At 37.5% G+C, this 20099-nt stretch overlaps 1 protein-coding gene across 2 annotated transcripts in view; it reads right to left on the bottom strand.

Annotated features, from left to right (window-relative positions):
• The window catches only part of MS3_00003448 (uncharacterized protein), a gene marked incomplete at its 5' end in the record, with an annotated part of 48507 nt that overhangs the window by 12772 nt on the left and 15636 nt on the right, over window positions 1–20099 (bottom strand). The window contains one exon of one of the 2 annotated variants that reach the window (XM_051211253.1): window positions 7680–10477. The exons of the other annotated variant lie outside the window; for it this stretch is intronic. Coding sequence (XP_051072912.1) covers window positions 10409–10477 — 69 coding nt within the window. The 3' untranslated portion in view covers window positions 7680–10408. Of the gene's footprint in view, window positions 1–7679; window positions 10478–20099 lie in introns of those variants that run through there. 2 annotated transcript variants of the gene reach the window in all.

Here is a 20099-nt window from a genome sequence, read left to right as displayed (position 1 = left end):
TTTTATTCTGATTAACAATAAGTAATGTGAAGTTTATTCTGACATCACCATTAGGAAGGATGCATTCTCTCATTCAGTACGATTTTAGTGGTGTATATGAACCTGAGATATATCATGATTGTTTATTTTCATTTATTCTCTAGAATATAACTATGCCTTCGAGAAATGTTTAGCCTTTTCTTAATGGATTGTTATGCATAATTCAATGGTTATTAGATTATAATTGTCTTACAGCAACTATAGTGATATAATTTTAATAGTTAACATCATGAGTCTATTGAAGCTAGACCACCATGAAAAACCTGGAAGCACTGGACAGTCGTTTCCTCCTACTGTTGGACTTCCCAGCAGTGCTCATCCACGATCTCGTCTCACCAGATTCGAACCCAGGACCTGTTGGTCTCGCGCGCGAGCGCTTAACAATTAAACCACTGAGCCGGCATCCAACAGTGTTAATGTCTAACTTCAACTAATCCACGAAATTGAGCGACACATCCAACATTGTCTTAAGTGATTTACTATCTCATAACAGACCTGGTTGAAGTTAACTGGTCACTGCTCCTCATTAGAACTTCAGGAAATACCTTTTGGAGACCGTCACTAATGAGCTTCAATTAACTCATCATCTCAACCATTAAAATTATTTTAATATCCACAAAACCCGTTTCTGATATAGTAACATTAATAAATACAACATATCAGTAGTACATATTAATTTCATTCTGAAAGGTCTTATCCATTAGACATAAACTTAATTTTACGATGAAAATTTTCCAGATGGAACATCTTAACATCTATCTGAATCAACTACTACAACTGTTACTAATATCAGTCCAACCAATACTCATTATAAATTAGTCCGTTTAACAGAAATATAAACAGTAAAGAAAGTAAGTATTTTCACTAACAGCTTCAAATAAGCAACAGTATTATCAATATGACTTATTGTAAACTATATTCTAATATTTATTTATTTAAACACATAAACATTGATACAAGCGCCACATATATCATGAAATCTGTGTGAGGGTTGTGATACTGTCCTGGTGACCAAACCGAAACAGGTGGTTTTCTTAGGAGGCCACACCCGGAGCCTTTGACCTAAATGTTTAATCTACAAGTCAGTGAAACAACTTAATATGATGTAGTCCTACGGTAACCGATGATCAACGATTGGTTCGTACGCCATTTGTTTCTATAGGATCCTGGAACCATGTACACCATTGGTTTGGAATCAGGGTTTTTCAACTCTCCCAGGTGAATCTTTCATATCCACCAACCCGGTTAAAACGTCGGACATTCGCTTTTCGTCCTCTCAATTTCACAAACAACATCGTGATGTCGAGAAGGCAGTGAGTAGGACTTCCCTGTCATTGCATTTCGAGAGGGAGAGCTGACTCTCCCCACTTTCGGCCGTACCAGGGCACTTGGAAGCCACAAATATACCATTCATTCATTAATTTATTGTTACGATAATGCAAAAGTTAGAGAATTGAAGAAAACACAAATAGGCTAGGTAAAACATCTTTGTATTCTAGTTCAATATCTGCTTTTCTTGATTTGTACTTCGTTTAAGTCAACTTTTCTTTCAATCTACTCTACCAATCTTTGTTCAGTACCATATAACTGAGAATAGAACTAACAAACTGAATATATTTTATATTGATTGCTAATTAATACATTTCATAATGGTATATTCTTCATATTCAGTGTACACTGTGTAACTATATTTAATTGTAATCACCTAAGAAATGCGATATACAGTACACTATGCTTTTAATGATGTGACTAAATTTTCTTGTTTTAATACATTATTATTATTATTTTAACACATAGGTATTGGTACATGGAGGCACCAAATACATATGCGCCACACAAATCTCATTCGATATGTGTGAGGGCTGTAATACTGCCCGGGTACCCAAACCGAAGCAGGTGGTTTTCTTAGGGGACCACTCCCCGAGCCTTCGACCTGATGGTCTGATCCACAGGGCAGTGGAGCATCGTAAGGAGATGCAGTCCCATGGAAGCCGGTGACCAACGATTGGTTCATACGCCATTTGTTCCCGCAGGATACTGGAGCCAACCCATGTGCACCATTGGTTTGGAATCCGGTTAAAGCCCCGAACATTCGCTTTTCGTCCTCTCATTTTCGTAAACAACACCCCCGCCACGAGAAGGCAGTGAGTAGGACTTCCCTGGCAGAGGCTATATACGCGTGGCCATGTGAGAGCATTTCGAGAGGGAGAGCGGACTCTCCCCACTCTCGGCCATACCAGGGCATTTGGGGTTTGAAAATTTGCATTATAACACATGTAATACTAAAAGATTTAAACGTTTCGCAACTGAATGTAAATCACTTCTTCAGAGAATAAGTAATTAAATTAGATCAAGTCGTGATTTCCATGAAATTAATATAATACACGTTTCATTAGTAGTAATACAAAGGAACAATGCAAAACTATTTTATATAATCAATCAGAAAAAACAGGTCTGATCAAGTCCATTTATTATGTCACTCAGGTCAAGGTAGTATTCATGAGATATACTTGTGTCTTTTTGTCTATGGTATGATATGGTATGGTAATAAGTGTGATACATGCGATATTTATAATATGAAAATGGTGTGAGATATGAATAGAATCCGATATAGTAGCTTGAATAGATGGTCCGAATTGGATGGATGGTAAGGCTTTGTATTCTATTGAGGACATTAGGATTTAACAATATATGGAAAGTTTAAGCCACTTGCCTTTCATTATAGTTGGGAAAGCTTTTTTCGGATTGTTTTGATATGGATTTGATGACCATTAAAGATGGGATATATAACTATTACTGACTTAATTTAGAATTCAAAGTTCTACAAGATAATGAGATGCATTTTTTGTGTAGTTTAGATGTTCTTTAGCTCAAGTCAACATTTTAAAAGACGACTCTCCAACATCAAAGGTATTATAATAGATAAATTCTAATCTGTAGACAGTTTAGAGTTGACATAAAGAGAATCATATGCTTTATACGAAATGAAGCATTGAAAACGGTTTTAGTTGTTTTGTAGTATGTTTTAATTCTGTCGTACCGTACTTGAAAACTCAGAAACATACAAAGGCACTTAATAATCCTATAGAACTTGAAATTCTAAATTAAGTCATTAATAGCTATATATATATTCACTTCGGCACTCGAACCCAGTACCGTTCGCTTAAAACGCCATCACGTTATCCACTTAGCTACTGAGTCCTCATAGCCACTAGCTTGTGAGATAGGGTGAAGTTTAAATTCACTTTTTTATTGGTTGTTTGAAGCTTTCAATCGATGTATAAGATTGCAACTGATCAGTCTCTTATTGACACACGTGCATCCTGTGTCGATTGCTTCAATATCGCCAATAAAAGACTGGATTGGAGTGGTAGAGTGAACATCAACTGGAGTATACAGGTACGTCCAGCTGTCGAATCCTCCTGTTATGTCCGAGCGAAGATTAAATCACGAGTAACTTCTGAGACATATTAATTGACTAATATTATCTATATATTCTTATGGCATAACTATTCAATAATTAGATTAGGTATATTTATATTCCCCTTGTTATAAACTTTATTTTGACCGATATATTAATATTGTACGAATTACGGTTCTTAAGCTATGTTCAGTTTATTGACTACTGCCTCTCACGTTCACAACCACTTTTTGGCTTTATTGTGTACAAATGTGTTTTCCTATTTTATGGTACGTTGTAGTCTGTCTGATTGATATATAAACCCAGTATGTCTGAAATAAATGATTCGATTCGCATATTGGAAGTTGGTGCTGGTGTTCTCGACTCAAGTGGACGGGTTAAGTGGGCATAGGACCAAAAAGGACTCTAGGCTGCTCATACCGGTCGAAAGTCGTTGGTTTGGCACAGGGCTAAGATTGTATAAGTCGTATTTTTGTTGGTGGATAAGTCACGTGATAAAAAGCCGGACATAATACCTCCATTCTACTGCTAGCTACCAGTTAGTTATGACACCATAGTTACGCCAATTTCATGGTACATTTAGGTTTCCTATACAATACTACTTATTAAGGAAACTGTATTTATACACAACTGATGACTATTATTATGTATATTCTGAAAATAATGCATTTTGCTTACATAATATCCTTCGCATTACTAACATCTCTGTGACAAACGCTCAGTCATAATAATTTACAAACCACATATTTTCAAATAATGTGCCACCTTTTTTTCCCTCTGTAGATACAAATCCCACTAGAATAAACAGTATGTCTATCATTTCCAGGAGATTATGAAATGATCGATAGTACATTAATGGTGTCACATATTGAATTATGTGTTATGATGCAACTCAGTCAAATATAGCAAATGATGTTTATTCAGTGGATTTATTAAAACTTAAAAACAAAATCAATACTCATATGGTAAACAAAGTTAGAAACCATGAACTGATCAATCTTAGACCACTAGTGAAAAACTGGAAGCACTAGATGACTATTTTGTCCCAGTATATGACTACTTAGCAGGGCACATACATGATTCCACTCGTGGGAATAAAACTCAAGATCTTCGACTTCTTCACGATACTACAATTAAAATTGAGGACCTTAAACAAGTCTTTTTTTTAAAAAAATATCACCGATAATAATTCCTGTATTCATAAGTAATTGTATTGAATTAATCTGTTTAAGAAAACCTTAGCACTACTAAATATTCATATAAAGAAATATAATAAAAATACCAAAAGCCTACAACTATAAAAACAGATGAATGTGAAAAGGTCACATAACAGATAATTTGGCAGCTAATTATGGGGTCGATGATTGTTGTGACTTTGTGTGATCTATCCACCAATCAAAATACGACTTATACAATCTTAGTACTATGCCAAACCAATGACGTTCGACCGGTATGGGCAGTCTAGCGCCCTTATTGGTCCTATGTTCGCCTAGCCCGTCCACTTGAGTCCAGAACACCAATACCAGCCCCTTTACTATGCGAATCGAATCGAATCATTTATTTCAGACATGCTGGGTTTATATATCAACTAAACAGACCGCAACTCACCATAAAATAGGAAATAACATTTGTACACAATAAAGCCAAAAAGTGACTGTCAATGTGGGAGGCAGTAGTCAATAAACTTAACATAGTTTACGAACATGAAATTGTATAATAATAATTTATAGGTCAAAATAAGCCTATAATAAGAGGAATATAAATATACATAATCTAGTTACTGAATAGTTATGCCATAAGAATATATAGATAATATTAATCAAGTAATTTGGCTCAGACGTTACTCATGATTTAATCTTCGCTCGGATATAACATTGATTTTATGAAAATATTGAATAGTATACTCCGCCTGGAGTCCCTCTGGGGGCTACTGCCGGTCCCAAGCTAGGATAAAGGAGGAGGGTTGGGCATGGGGTTAGCGTCCCCATCCCGTAGAAAACTAACTCGCTAAAAAAACGCTAACCAGAAAAAATTATTCAAACCTTTTAAACTCTGCCCTGGGAGTCAGAAGGTCTTCATTTAGAAGAATTATGACGCCTCATGATGAAAGCCGAATTCCTTCAAAAGTTACGAGGCCGATGCCCCTTCTGACAACCAGAGCGACCATTTATTTAGGTACATGGAATGTTCGTACAATGTGGGACACCGGGAGAGACTTCCAAATTGCTGAAGAAATGAGAAGATACAACCTAGAGGTACTTGGGATCAGTGAAACACATTGGACACAAGTTGGACAACAACGACTAACTACAGGAGAGCTCCTGTTAAACTCCGGCCATGAAGAAGAAAATGCACCACATACACAAGGAGTTGCATTGATACTGTCCAAACAAGCGCAAAATGCGCTTATAGGATGGGAATCTCATGGACCAAGGATCATCAAAGCCTCCTTCAAAACAAAGAAAGAAGGTATTTCAATGAACATCATTCAATGCTATGCGCCTACCAACGACTACAATGAAGACGCTAAAGATCAATTCTACAATAGGCTGCAGCCAATCGTCGAGAAGTGCCCAACAAAGGGCCTGACCATTCTGATGGGAGATTTCAACGCCAAGGTTGGAACGGACAACACTGGATATGAAGACATCATGGGACGACACGGACTGGGAGAAAGGAACGAAAATGGTGAGAGATTTGCAAATCTATGTGCCTTCAATAAGCTGGTCATAGGCGGCACCATATTCCCACATAAGCGCATTCACAAAACCACATGGACTTCACCGGATCACACTACGCAGAACGAGATCGACCACATTTGCATCAACAAAACGTTCGGGAGGACGATGGAAGACGTGCGAATCAAGAGAGGTGCTGACATAGCCTCAGATCATCACTTGCTGGTCGCCAAGATGAAATTGAAACTCAAGAAGCTCTGGACAACGGGGCGGACAATATCACAAAAGTTCAATACGGCCTTTCTTCAGGATACTAACAAACTCAACAAATTCAAGATAATCCTCAGCAACAAGTTCCAGGCCTTTCATGATCTACTCAATGGAGAGGGATCTACTGTGGAGAGCAACTGGAAGGGGATCAGAGAAGCAATCACTTCAACATGTCATGAGGTCCTGGGCCACAAGAAGCACCATCACAAGGAATGGATCACTGTTGATACACTGGATAAGATTCAAGAAAGAAGGAACAAGAAGGCAGCAATTAATACCAGTCGAACAAGAGCAGAAAATGCCAAGGCACAAGCTGAATACACAGAAGTAAACAAACAAGTGAAGAGGAGCATCAGAACCGACAAATGTAAATATGTGGAAGAATTAGCAACGACGGCGGAAAAGGCTGCAAGAGAAGGAAACATGAGACAATTATATGACACGACAAAGAAACTCTCTGGAAATCGCCGCAAACCAGAACGACCAGTGAAAAGCAAGGAAGGCAAGGTAATCACCAACATTGAAGAGCAACAAAACAGGTGGGTAGAACACTTCAAAGAACTCTTGAATCGACCAGCCCCACTGAACCCACCCAACATCGAAAAAGCACCCACGGACCTCCCAATCAATGTTGGCCCACCAACAATTGAAGAAATCAGCATGGCCATCAGACAAATCAAGAGTGGCAAAGCAGCAGGACCGGACAACATCCCGGCAGAGGCACTAAAAGCAGACGTAGCGGCAACTGCAAGGATACTTCACATTCTCTTCAGCAAGATTTGGGATGAGGAACAAGTACCAAAAGACTGGAAAGAAGGACTTCTGATCAAAATACCGAAGAAAGGCGATCTCAGCAACTGTGATAATTACAGGGGCATCACTCTTCTCTCAATACCGGGAAAAGTCTTCAACAGGGTATTGTTAAACAGGATGAAGGACTGCGTAGACGCCCAACTTCGTGACCAACAGGCAGGGTTCCGTAAGGATAGATCGTGTACAGACCAAATCGCAACTCTACGGATCATTGTGGAACAATCAATTGAATGGAATTCATCACTCTACATCAACTTCATTGACTACGAAAAGGCATTTGACAGCGTGGACAGAACAACACTATGGAAACTTCTTCGACACTACGGCGTGCCTCAGAAGATAGTCAATATCATACAGAACTCATATGATGGATTACACTGCAAAATCGTGCATGGAGGACAGTTGACAAAGTCGTTCGAAGTGAAGACCGGTGTCATGCAAGGTTACTTACTCTCACCCTTTCTCTTTCTCCTGGTGATCGACTGAATCATGAAGACGTCAACGTCTGAAGGGAAGCGCGGGATACAATGGATATCTAGGATGCAGTTGGACGATCTGGACTTCGCAGATGATCTGACCCTTCTATCCCAAACGCAACAACAGATGCGGGAGAAGACGAACAGTGTGGCAGCAGCCTCAGCAGCAGTAGGTCTCAATATACACAAAGGGAAAAGCAGGATTCTCCGATACAACACAGTATGCACCAATCCAATCACAATTGACGGAGAAGATTTGGAAGATGTAAAAACCTTTACGTATTTGAGCAGCATCATTGATGAACAGGGTGGATCTGATGCAGATGTGAAGGAGCGGATCGGTAAAACAAGAGCAGCATATTTACAACTGAGGAACATCTGGAATTCAAAGCAACTGTCAACCAACACCAAGGTCAGGATTTTCAATACAAATGTCAAGACAGTTCTACTGTATGGGGCAGAAACCTGGAGAACTACGAAAGCCATCATCCAGAAAATACAGGTGTTTATTAACAATTGTCTACGCAAAATACTTCAGATCCATTGGCCGGACACTATTAGCAACAACGTATTGTGGGAGAGAACAAACCAGATCCAAGCGGAGGAAGAAATCAGGAAGAAGCGCTGGAAGTGGATAGGACACACATTGAGGAAAGCACCCAACTGCGTCACAAGACAAGCCCTCACATGGAATCCTCAAGGCCAAAGGAAAAGAGGAAGACCAAAGAACACACTACGCCGGGAAATGGAGATAGACATGAGAAAAATGAGCAAGAATTGGATGGAACTAGAAAAGAAGGCCCAGGACAGAGTGGGTTGGAGAATGCTGGTCAGCGGCCTATGCTCCATTGGGAGTAACAGGCGTAAATAAGTAAGTAAGTAAGTCTATTCTTTAAATGAATTCCTCCGTTCGATATTTTGTACAGAAGTGTGTTACATTCATGAAAAAAACCGTTCTTTTAAAAATTCGTCTTGTCATATAGTATCACAGTCAAATCAAAAAGCTATGTTGATAATTCAATCTCGTGAACACCTATCACTCAGTCATAATGTATCACTTCATATTATCTATCTATCAATTAGCATTATACCCATTTGTTTCAACAATGACAGACCTCCTTTACGTATTTAATTCCAAATCATAGTAGTTTACGATATAAAGGATCCCATTGTGATACTCTCTTTTAACAACAGAACTGAAATAAACGGATCTAGAATTCAAATGAATAATTCAATTAGAAGGGGTTTTGTGGAGCTTTTTTTGAAATTTCACTGATTAAAATCATGAGTCAATTGAAGCTAGACTACCATGGGAAACCTGGAAGCATTGGGTGGCCGTTTCATCCTAGTATGTGGCTCCTCAGCAGTGCACACCCACGACTCTGTCTCGCAAGATTCGAACCCAAGACCTATCAGTCTCGCGCCAGGCGCTTAACCACCTAGACCACTGAGCCAGCATCCGACAGTCTTAATGTCTGACTTCAACCTGCGTCCTGCGTTCGAATCTCGCGGGGTGTGGGGCCGTGAATGCGCACGGTCAAGGAGTTCCATGCTAGGATGAAACGGCCGTCCAGTGCTTCCAGGTTTTCCATGATCGTCTCAGTCAGTCAGTCAGTCAGCTACAACGTAGGACCAGGCACATATATGCACCGGTCCAAGTTGCCATACCTCATTAGCACAGCAAAATGGACAACAAATTAACAGCAGTTAACTCAATAGTGGTAATATATAAAAGAAAGATTGCAATAAGGATATAGTACAGGAAGAAAGAATTACTTCGTAGAAAGAAAGATATGAAGCAATTTTGATCTCTTAGTTTAAGGGAACACAGAGAATGTATACACCGACGCCATTGTGATCGATTCTGAGCCATGTCACCAATAGTCTCCAACCATTGATTACGATAGTCACGCGAACCCCAACCAAGTAGTCTGCATCTACCAACATGGCTCAGACTAGAAGTTAGTGACTTCAAGCACTGGTGCCACGTTTTGGTTTGGCCGCCCCGAACTTTCTCCCAACCACCCCCAACACTACTCAGTCAGTATTGCGTGTCGTGGTAATCGTTGTCCAGGCATACGTAACGCGTGGCCCAACCATCTCAGTCAATGAAGATTCACAACCTCATCAACTGATTTACCATCATTCCCTAATACCCTGCATCTAACCTCACTATTACTTACCCGGTGATCCCAGAAGACGCCAGCGATATTTTTAAGGCATCTGTGGTCAAATACTAGTAGCCTACGAGTATCTTCTGCTCTTAAAGGCCATGTTTCGCTGCCGTAAATTAAAACAGAACGTACTGCCGCGCAGTATACTTGTCCTTTTATTGATAGACGGATATCTCGCCTTCGCCACAGGTGACGTAAGTTGGCAAAAGCGAAACGAGTTTTTCGAATCCGTGCTGAGATTTCGTCTGATACCAATCCATGATGGTCTAGCTTCAATTGACTCATGATTTCAATCAGTGAATAATTCAATATTAGATTATATGAAATCCAGACCATATATTCACATTGATATTTATTTCATTATGAAAATATAAAACAAAACTGAATTTCATAACTGTCATAACAAATTTACCATAGTTACAGAATATAAGAGGAAATTGTGAAAAGAGGAAAAAAAAGAAATTGTAGACATCATTTTTTTCTTCGTATGGATTGAATTGATTTTCTTTTCAATAATTTGAAACGTTTAGTTATGTATTATAATAAGGAGTAGTAAATTAACCTTTCCAACCCCCCACCCCACCTCCATCGTAAAAAGCGGTATTGCTAGACATATATACATAGATATATATATATGTTAGAAACAACAAAATATTTAAAGTAAAATTACATAATAAATAGGTGTATGGTTCAAAGTTGGTAAGAATGTTTCAGATGAATTTATGCACAATTTTTTTGGAATCATATACTTTACTATTGAATTTCCTTATACTATTGCATAGATACTAGATTTATTTCTAATCCTTACTTACTTACTACATAATTATTATTTTGTTGTACTGATGTGGTATAGAAATAGAAGTCAATGTATAGATTTACTAAGTTCTACGTTGATTATGACTGTATGAGTTGAATCGTTATCACTCAGATGATACTAAATGGCTGCTCAAACTAAAGTAGATGGGGTTAAGGTTTGAACCTGAAACTTAGGAAATTATTTTCAACCTATATCTGTATAATCAACCGCCATATTAATGGTGAATTCATAGTCAAAATACTTAGAATTTGAAAGTCACGGTGTCATTTCGAACCATATGTCAATTAATTGAATTTTGGTATCCGGCCTTTATTAATAACTCTCAGAATTCAAGGAACAGTTAGAAACAAAGTATATAAACCCATGGAAGAATACTTTTGTTATGTCCCGATAAGAATAATGAATGGTAACTTTTGGGATCCATTTATGGAACAATACTATGCGCATATTTTTATTGTATAATTGTTAAATAACTAAACTATTCATATTCTTGTTCCTCTTATTATGAGCTTTATTTTGATCTATGAACTGTCATTATACAATTTACCATTCTTGAGTTATGCTCTGTCTATCAATGACTATCTCCCACATTTACAGACACATTGACTAAATTCTGTACAAATGTTGTTTCCTACTTTCTGGTACGATGTGGTTTGTTCGGTTTGTATATAAACCCAGTATGTTTGAAATACATGATTCATATTGCAGAGGCTGAGATTAATATTCTGGAATTAACTGGCTGGGTTAAGCACGAAGCAGGACCGATAAGTACTCTAGACTGCTCGTATGGGTTTTATGCGTCATTGATCCGATCGATAATTCACTGCTCTCTAATTAGAGGTATTACGTTATATATTAACACGGCACACAGGCCAAAAGTTATAACAACTTTTTATTCACAAAAAGTACCCATCCTTATGCCTTGAATCGAAACAAGTACCTTCAAACATAATCTGCACCAGGATTAGGTACTTATCATAATTTAGCTTATACATCATTTCATATCTACTATATGACTGCACATAAGATATCTTTACCACTTTTAAGAAATATAAAAAGGCAAAGAATTTTTATGCATGATATCCTTCACTTGATTGGTTTACTCAAGGTTATGAGCATCATTTACATTCCAATAGTTGAAATCATGAGTCAATTGAAGCTAGACCATCATGGAAAACCTGGAAGCACCGGACGGCTGTTTCATCCTAGGACTCCTCTGTAGTGCGCATCCACGATCCCGCACACGGGATTCGAACCCAAGACTTATCGACCTCTAGACCACTGAGCTGGCATCCAACAGTGTTAATGTCTAATCTCAACCAATTCATGAAATTGCGCGACCATCTTTCATTATACCAAGGATGAAACAGCCATTCAGTGCTTTCAGGTTTTAAATGATGGTCTAAATTAGTCGGTTCATGATATTAATCTCTACTGTTTATATTTCTTTTCTATTCTCTTTTTATCATCAATTTCTCTAAATGTATAGTTATACCAATGTTCCATTGATCACAATAGAACGTATATTAAAATGAATCATGAAAGAAATAAGTAGTATAAATCACGTCAATGATTCTTAATGTAAAAGAAGTTATTTTGTATTTGCTACAATATTGAATAAATTTAATCTAATAATCGGTGAAATAGTTTGTCTATTTGTTGTTGTTCTTCTTCTTCTCCTCAAAATACAACATTCATAAGCAACAAGAAAGAACGTGATGATAAAAAAAGATTCATGTTGACTTAGTAAAAAATAGAAACCATATTGATTATGTAATGTGTAATGTGATGATGATTATATGAGATGATAAGAAATAGTTTACTATTAGGGCAGTATAGATACAAACGAGCAACTATACAGTGACGTCTAAAATAATAATCAATATTACATGTACAAAAAATAAAAAGAGAATGATCATTGCAAGAAGTCATAACATGGATCCAAGGAAAGGTAATCAATATGTGTTGGTTGTGAGACAGTCATTTACCTGAGACAATAGATGAAAGACTGCGTAAGATCATGGGTCGATTGAAGTTAAACATTAAAACCGTTGGATTCATGCTTAATGTTTTACAGGTTAAGCGTTCGCGTGCGAGAACGAGGATCCTGGGTTCGAGTCCCGCATACGAGATCATGAGGTGCGCACTGCTTAGGATGCCCCCAAATGCCCTGGTACGGCTGGGTGTAGGGAGAGTTCACTCTCCATCTCCGAACGCCCTCACATGGCCACGCGTATATAGTCTCTTCCACGGAAGTCCTACTCACTGCCTTCTCGCACCATGAGTGTTGTTTACGAAGTTGAGAGAACGAAAAGCGAATGCCCGGCACTTTAACCGGATTTCAAACCAATGTTGCATATGGGCTCCAGTATCCTGAGAGAACAAATGGCGTATGAGCCAATCGTTGGTCACCGGCTATCATGGGACCGCATCTCCTTACGATGCTCCACTGCCCTGTGGATCAGACCATCAGGTCGAAGGCTCCGGGTGTGGCCCCCTAAGAAAAACATTTGCTTCGATCTGGACACCCAGGCAATACCCTACCCCTCACACAAATCGAATGATTTATTTGGCGAATATCTATTTCGTACATTCTTGTACTAATACTTATGTGTTTAAATAAATAAATGAAATGATCACGACATATAGCAGAGTAATAGAAGTAGAGTATTAATGGTAGCAGTAAAGATTATGCACATAGAATATGATTCAAGAAAAAAAAGAAGAGTAATTCACAGTATGAAAAGTATAAGATAATTTTAAAGCTCAAAACAGAGAGGTAATAAAATCTGAACCATTGTAACTAGTTTCTGAACCATTTTACTGAATGTCTCCAACCATTTGGTTAGGATAATTGAATGGGTCTCAATTAAGAAGTTTACACTCATAAGAACAACACAATTCAAAATCTAATCGCACCTAGAACAAAGGCTACATTGTAGAAATAAAGTAAACCAATCATTAATAACAACAATTAGACTGAATATTTAACTTAGAAATGAATAAATATGTCAGCGAGACTATAATTTATGAACGAATCAATCAGGTGTAAGATAACAAATCTTGGATTTTGGCACGGAATTCATTCATTCATCCATTTGGTTAAATAACATTTTGGCATTTTAATTGTTATCAATTCATGATGAAAATATTAAATCTTATTCTTAACCTTAATTATCAACTGTAAATTATAATGCTAATTCTTCACACTAATTTATAATCCTCATTTTGGTCCTGGTTATTAAATGGGCACTCTCTCAAAGTCAGTTTAGTGTCATTCAAAGGTCGTTCATAAATTTTAGTCTCATCATTATATCAACTTAGTTTAGTCTAAATAAGTAGTTATAATAATAGTAGTTTATTTATTTTATTATTTTATTTGAACACATAAATACTGGTACAAGGAGGCACCAAATATATATGCGCCACACAAATCTCAATTGATTTGTGTGAGGGCTGTAATACTGTCCGGGTACCCATACCGAAGCAGGTGGTTTTCTTAGAGGGCCACACCCGGAGCCTTTGACCTAAACGTCTGATCCACAGGGCAGTGGAGCATCGTGAGGAGATGCAGTCCTATGGAAGCCGGTAACCAACGATTGGTTCATACTCCATTTGTTCCCGCAGGATACTGGAGCCCATGTGCACCACTGATTTGGTTTGGGATCCGGTTAAAGCACCGGACATTCACTTTTCGTTCTCTCATTTTGTAAACAACACTTCTACTACGAGAAGGCAGTGAGTAGGACTTCCCTGTCAGAGGCTGTATACTCGTGGCCGTGTGAGAGCATTTCGAGTGGGAGGGCGGGTCCATCCCACTCTCGGCCATACCAGGGCATTTGGGGGCAATTTTAGACTGAAGGTTTAGTCATGACCGCGTCAGTGACTGTCCCAGTGAAGAAGCCTAAGTTGTCGAAGCCTAAATTGCCGGCCAGTCACCCGCCAGTAATCAATAATAGTAGTAGTATTCGGAATCTTATGTTAATCAAGAAAATTATCAAAAATGATTCTTTTTTTCTTCCCATAAAAATGAATAGAGTAATATTTTGAATAAACAACAATAATTCACTGTAATAACGTTTGTTATGATTATGAATAAAAAATAATACAATTTTGATATAAACAATCATGGTAAAATAGAATAGTCTAACAATTTGAAATGTTTAAAAGATTAGTAGTTTAACTAAAATTAACAAATTAGTATCATTTCAATAGTTGAGATCATAATTCAATTAAGGCTAAATCATAATGGTAAACCTGGAAGTATTGAACGACTGTTTCGTCCTAATATGAGACTCTTCAACAGTACGCATTCACTCGAACTCAGGACCTATCAGTCTAGCGCGCGAACGCTTGACGACTAAACCACTGAGCCGGCGGCATCCAACGGCGAGATTGATAGGTCCTGAGTTCGAATCTCACGTAATACGACGAAACGGCCGTTCAGTGCTTTTAGGTTTTCCATGATGTTCTAGATTCAATTGACTCATGATCTCAACCATTGAAATTACTATAATATCCAAAAAAACCGTTCTGAAACTAATATAAGATGATATTCCGTCCGGTTAAACTTTTGAAGTTAGAATCACGAACCGATTCAAGTTAGACAGCTGTTGAAAACTTAGAAGCACTGAACGGCCAGTTCGTCGTAGTATGGCAGTTAGCAGTGTGAATCTAAGACTGAGCAACCGAAAATTGAACCAAAGACCATCGGCATCGCGCGCAAATGCTTAAATTTTTTACCTTTATGTTTTATATACAGTATGTAAGATGTTATGGATTCATGAAGTGGATAGCATTAAACTAGTGTGAATAGATTTTATTTGGAATCGCTCGAATTCCCCAACAACACTGTCTATGACAACCGATGAGTAACGAGTTTTTTTTTCTTAACAACAGTTTTGATACGACCATTCAGTAACAAAGTATTTAATGTGAAAAGAAAAAAACATAAAACACTTTATTGTTTCAATGTGAATTTTATCTAAAATATAATCTCATAAGAAAAATGAGATTTTCTGACGTTTCGTGACTTCGTGTAAGTCACTTCTTCAGAGAATAAATAACCAAAATTAATCCAAGTTTAAATAGTACAAAAGAACAACACAAAAAATATTAGGTGCGATCAATCAAAAAACAGGTCTGCGTTCGAGTCCCCAAGTGAACATCAATTCTGAGATGCAGGTACATCCAGCTGACGAGTACCAAATAGAACGAAACCCGCTTCCTGGATTCCATTGCTAACCACTATCCATCTTTGCTAATAATCTTAATACCTTACAATATAAATTGTACTCAATATCATCCAACTGTATTAACTTATAATACTGGTACTAAGACTGATAACTCTGCCTGAAGTCCCTAGGGGGCTACTGCCGGTCCCAAGCCCGGATAAAGGAGGAGGGTTGGGCATGGGGTTAGCGACCCTATCCTGTAGAAAACTAACTCGCTAAAAAACGCTAACCAGAAAAGATTAAAACGCTAAGTAAGACTGATAATAATAATAATAATGATAATTACATTAAAGAAAACTCTGATGATGAGTCACACACAAATATGCATATAATTAATTCTAAAAAGGGTTTAGGTGAACTATTGTATTGGTTGCGTGAACCAAATGTAGAATTTTATAAGCATATACAAATATATACACACATATTCAAAGAGAACAGTTAGCACGAAATGCAACAGTTAACAAAACAATGACATGAAATTGAACAAAGAAAAGAAGAATGGAACAGAAAATAGAGAAAATGTTAGGTAAGATGTCTGAGATTTACAGGGAGATAAAATGAAGTCGTCGCTCGTCAACGAAGCACATCTAGGATCTTGAGAGAACTAAAATTTCATTGAAGAGTTTGGATATATACTGTGAATGAGTTTTATACTTTTATGTTTGATTAAACACCATGAACACTGTGTTAGATCTTCAATGGAACCTATACTAGTACTAAACAACACTATTTCTAATCAGTGAGTTACAACGTAGGACCAGACATATATATGCATCGGTTCAAGTTGCCACACTTCATTAGCACAGCAAGACGAACACCGGATTCATAGAAGCAGTTAATTCAATGGTGGTAATACATGAAAGAAAGATTGTGTATAGAGATGTAGTACAGGAAGAAAGAATTACTTCGTAGAAAGATATGAAGCAATTTTAATCTCATAGTTTAAGGGAAGACAGAGAGTGTATAAACCTACACCATTGTGATCGATTCTGAGCCATGTCACCCACAGTCTCCAACCATTGGTTACGATAGTTACCCGGATCCTAACCAAATAGACTGAATCTATTTCTAATAAGAAAACGTAAATCTTAGAGCTTTTAGAACAGTGTGATTTTATTCATATGATCCACTGAAATTCAATCAAATAGTCAAGCATTTTAATCCCTATTTAGTATGTCAATATTACAATAATGAAAGAATAGAGTTTCATCTTTTTGACTAAATGGTACCATCGATAACATATTCAAAACGAATCAATTTTCCCCGACAAGAGAATCAAGATAACATTTGTTGGTGAGTTTAGACAAGTGAATGTTTTGTAAAGATCTTATAACAGAGAATAAAAAATCATTAGACAAAACAAAATGAACTGTTTTAGGGAGTGTTAATAGTCAAAATGCACTGTGATTGTCCATTACAGCACGGAAAAAAAAAGTAGTAGGTATGGTTCATAGATTCAAGCATACAAACAATATACCAATTAACAATGTTCAACTATTAGTAGTAACATACATTTACAAGTTACATACAATTTATAGGTTGTTTATATGATGAGAATTTGCAATTCTGACACAATTTTGAAATTAATTTAATCCATCAACTTCCGAAATGTGAAATAAAACGAAAACTGATTTAATGTAAACTAATTCTAGAATTCAGATTATATATATATAACTCCACCTGGAGCCCCTCCAGGGTTATCACCGGTCCCAAACCTGGATAAAGAAGGAGGGTTGGATATGGGGTTAGCGACCCGATCCCGTAGAAAACTAACTCGCTAAAAAAATGCTAACTAGAAAAAAAATAATTCAAGCCATTTAAACTCTGCCCTGGGAGTTAGAAGGTCTTCATGATGAAAGCCGAGTTCCTTCGGAAGTCATAAGGCTGATGCCCCTTCTGACAACCAGAGCAACCTTTAATTTAGGTACATATAATGTTCGTACAAATTGCTGCAGAACATATATTTATGTATGTGAATTAAACGATGGAGATTTGTAGCTCAAATGAATACATTAACTGAGAGGATATCATCAAAAAAGATAATGAGCTACCCACTAGAGAACAATCCATTCGATATCTAAGACTACCACAGATCGACATTCAGGTCTCGAGGTGAGCGTAAACAAATTCAACAATCTTTATAACCACCTACATTTAAAAACAATCAAAATTTATTACACTACTTATTCAGATGATCAAACCACACAAAAAACATGTAAATATTAAAATAGCTGTAAGTTTATGATATGCAATGTAATACATGAATGTAAATACTATTAAGAATGAGGTCATATTATTGATTCGATTTGTATTATGCATTTAGAAAAGAAAAATCACATTGCGCTTTATCTCTGCTTGTTTATATTTACAAAGATTCTGATGATTAGAATGAAAATATTATAAACTAATCGACTTATTATTAGTAGGGGTTTTTGTGGAGATTTTTTTAGAAATTTCAACAGTTGAAAACATGAGTCGATTGAAGTTAGGCCAACATGGAAAACCTGGAAACACTGGACAGCCGTTTTGTCCTAGTATGGCACTCCTCAGAATTGCACATCCACGATCCCTCCCCCCGCGAAATTCAAACCCAGGATCTATCAGTCTCCGGCGCTAGCGCTTAACTATTAGACCACTGAGCCGGCATCCAACGGTGTTAATGTCTAATTTCAACTAATCCACGAAGTTGCGCCACCGTACACCATTGTCTTCAGTGAGTTTATATCTCACAACAGATCTGGTTGAACTCCACTGGTAACTGCTTCTCACTAGAACTCCAGAAAATGCCTCTTGAAGTCAGTCACTGGTGAGCAGATGATTATTATTAGACTTATAGTAGGTGAATATAATTTATCGACTTAATGTATGCCAACTAAGTTAAATCGTTTTATAAGTCAATTAAAGCTAGACGACCATGGAAAACATGGAAGCAGTGGACGGTTGTTTTGTCGTAGTATGGGACTCCTCAGCAGTGAGCATCCATGATCCTACTTGTAGGAATCAAACCCAGGACCTATCGGTCTCATGCGCGAACGCTTAATCTGTAGGGCAGTGCGTTGACATATAATGGTGTTAATGTCTAACTTCAACAAATCTACGAAATTGCGCCACCATCTACCATTGTCTTCAGTGAGTTACTATCCAAGTTTTCCATGATGGTCTAGCTTCAATTGACTCATGATTTTAACTATTGAAACAAAATATCTCTTAATGATTAAATAGAAATAGGTCAAAAAAGGAAAATAAGTCCAAAACTATTAACGTTTTCTTTCCTGTATCAATTAAAATTTAGCAAAATGAAGGTAATATATGGAGTTCTCTGTCATTTGCTGTATACAAAATGCAGCTTAATAGCACAGTATTAAACTATGGATTAATATTTTTTTACCTAAACCTGTATAGATGTGTGTACATGAAAACGTAGGTCACATCATTCAGAATGCTACAAGCATATCCTCAATTATATATATAACATTCATACACAATGAATGATGTGAATAGTATAGCACAGCTATTTCAGTCTAGTATTCAAACATGGTTAGTATATATACAGGCAGAAAGTTTTTTTCTTTATTTATTTGAACACACCAATATTGCTACAAAGGGGCGCCGAATACATATATACCACACAAGTCACTTAAATTGTATGTGGGCTATGATACTGCCCGGGCGCCCAAAACGAGGCAGGTGGGGTTCCTTAGGGGGGGGCGACACACCAAGTCTTCGACCTAATGGTCTGATCCACAAGGCAGTGGGCCAACGTTAAGAGATGCAGTCACATGGTAGCCAGTGACCAATAATTGGTCCATACATCATATGTTCCTTCAGGATAATGGAACCCATGTGCACCATTAATTTGTAACCAGGGTTTTCCAACTCCCCTAGGTGAACCTTCTGTGTCCACCGACCCGGTTGAAGTGCCGAACATTCGCTCCTCGTCCTCTCATTTTCGTAAACAACACCACAATGGCGAGAAAGGAGTGAGTAGGATTTTTCTAACAGTGGCTGTGTATGCGTAGCCATGTGAAAGCATTTGGAGAGGGAGAGCGAACTCTTCCCGCACCAGGCCATTTGGGGGCAGAAAACGTAGTGCCCTAAATTTATCTCTAAACTCAAAATATATAATACAGAATAAGAGAGCATAGAAAAAGCAACTACAAATATAACGGTAAAAAAA

This window comes from Schistosoma haematobium, chromosome 1 (assembly GCF_000699445.3).
Source record: "Schistosoma haematobium chromosome 1, whole genome shotgun sequence".
NCBI classification, from domain to species: Eukaryota; Metazoa; Platyhelminthes; class Trematoda; order Strigeidida; family Schistosomatidae; genus Schistosoma; species Schistosoma haematobium.
The sequence above is the reverse complement of the archived record's forward strand: the minus strand, read 5'-3'. Positions and strand labels throughout refer to the sequence as shown.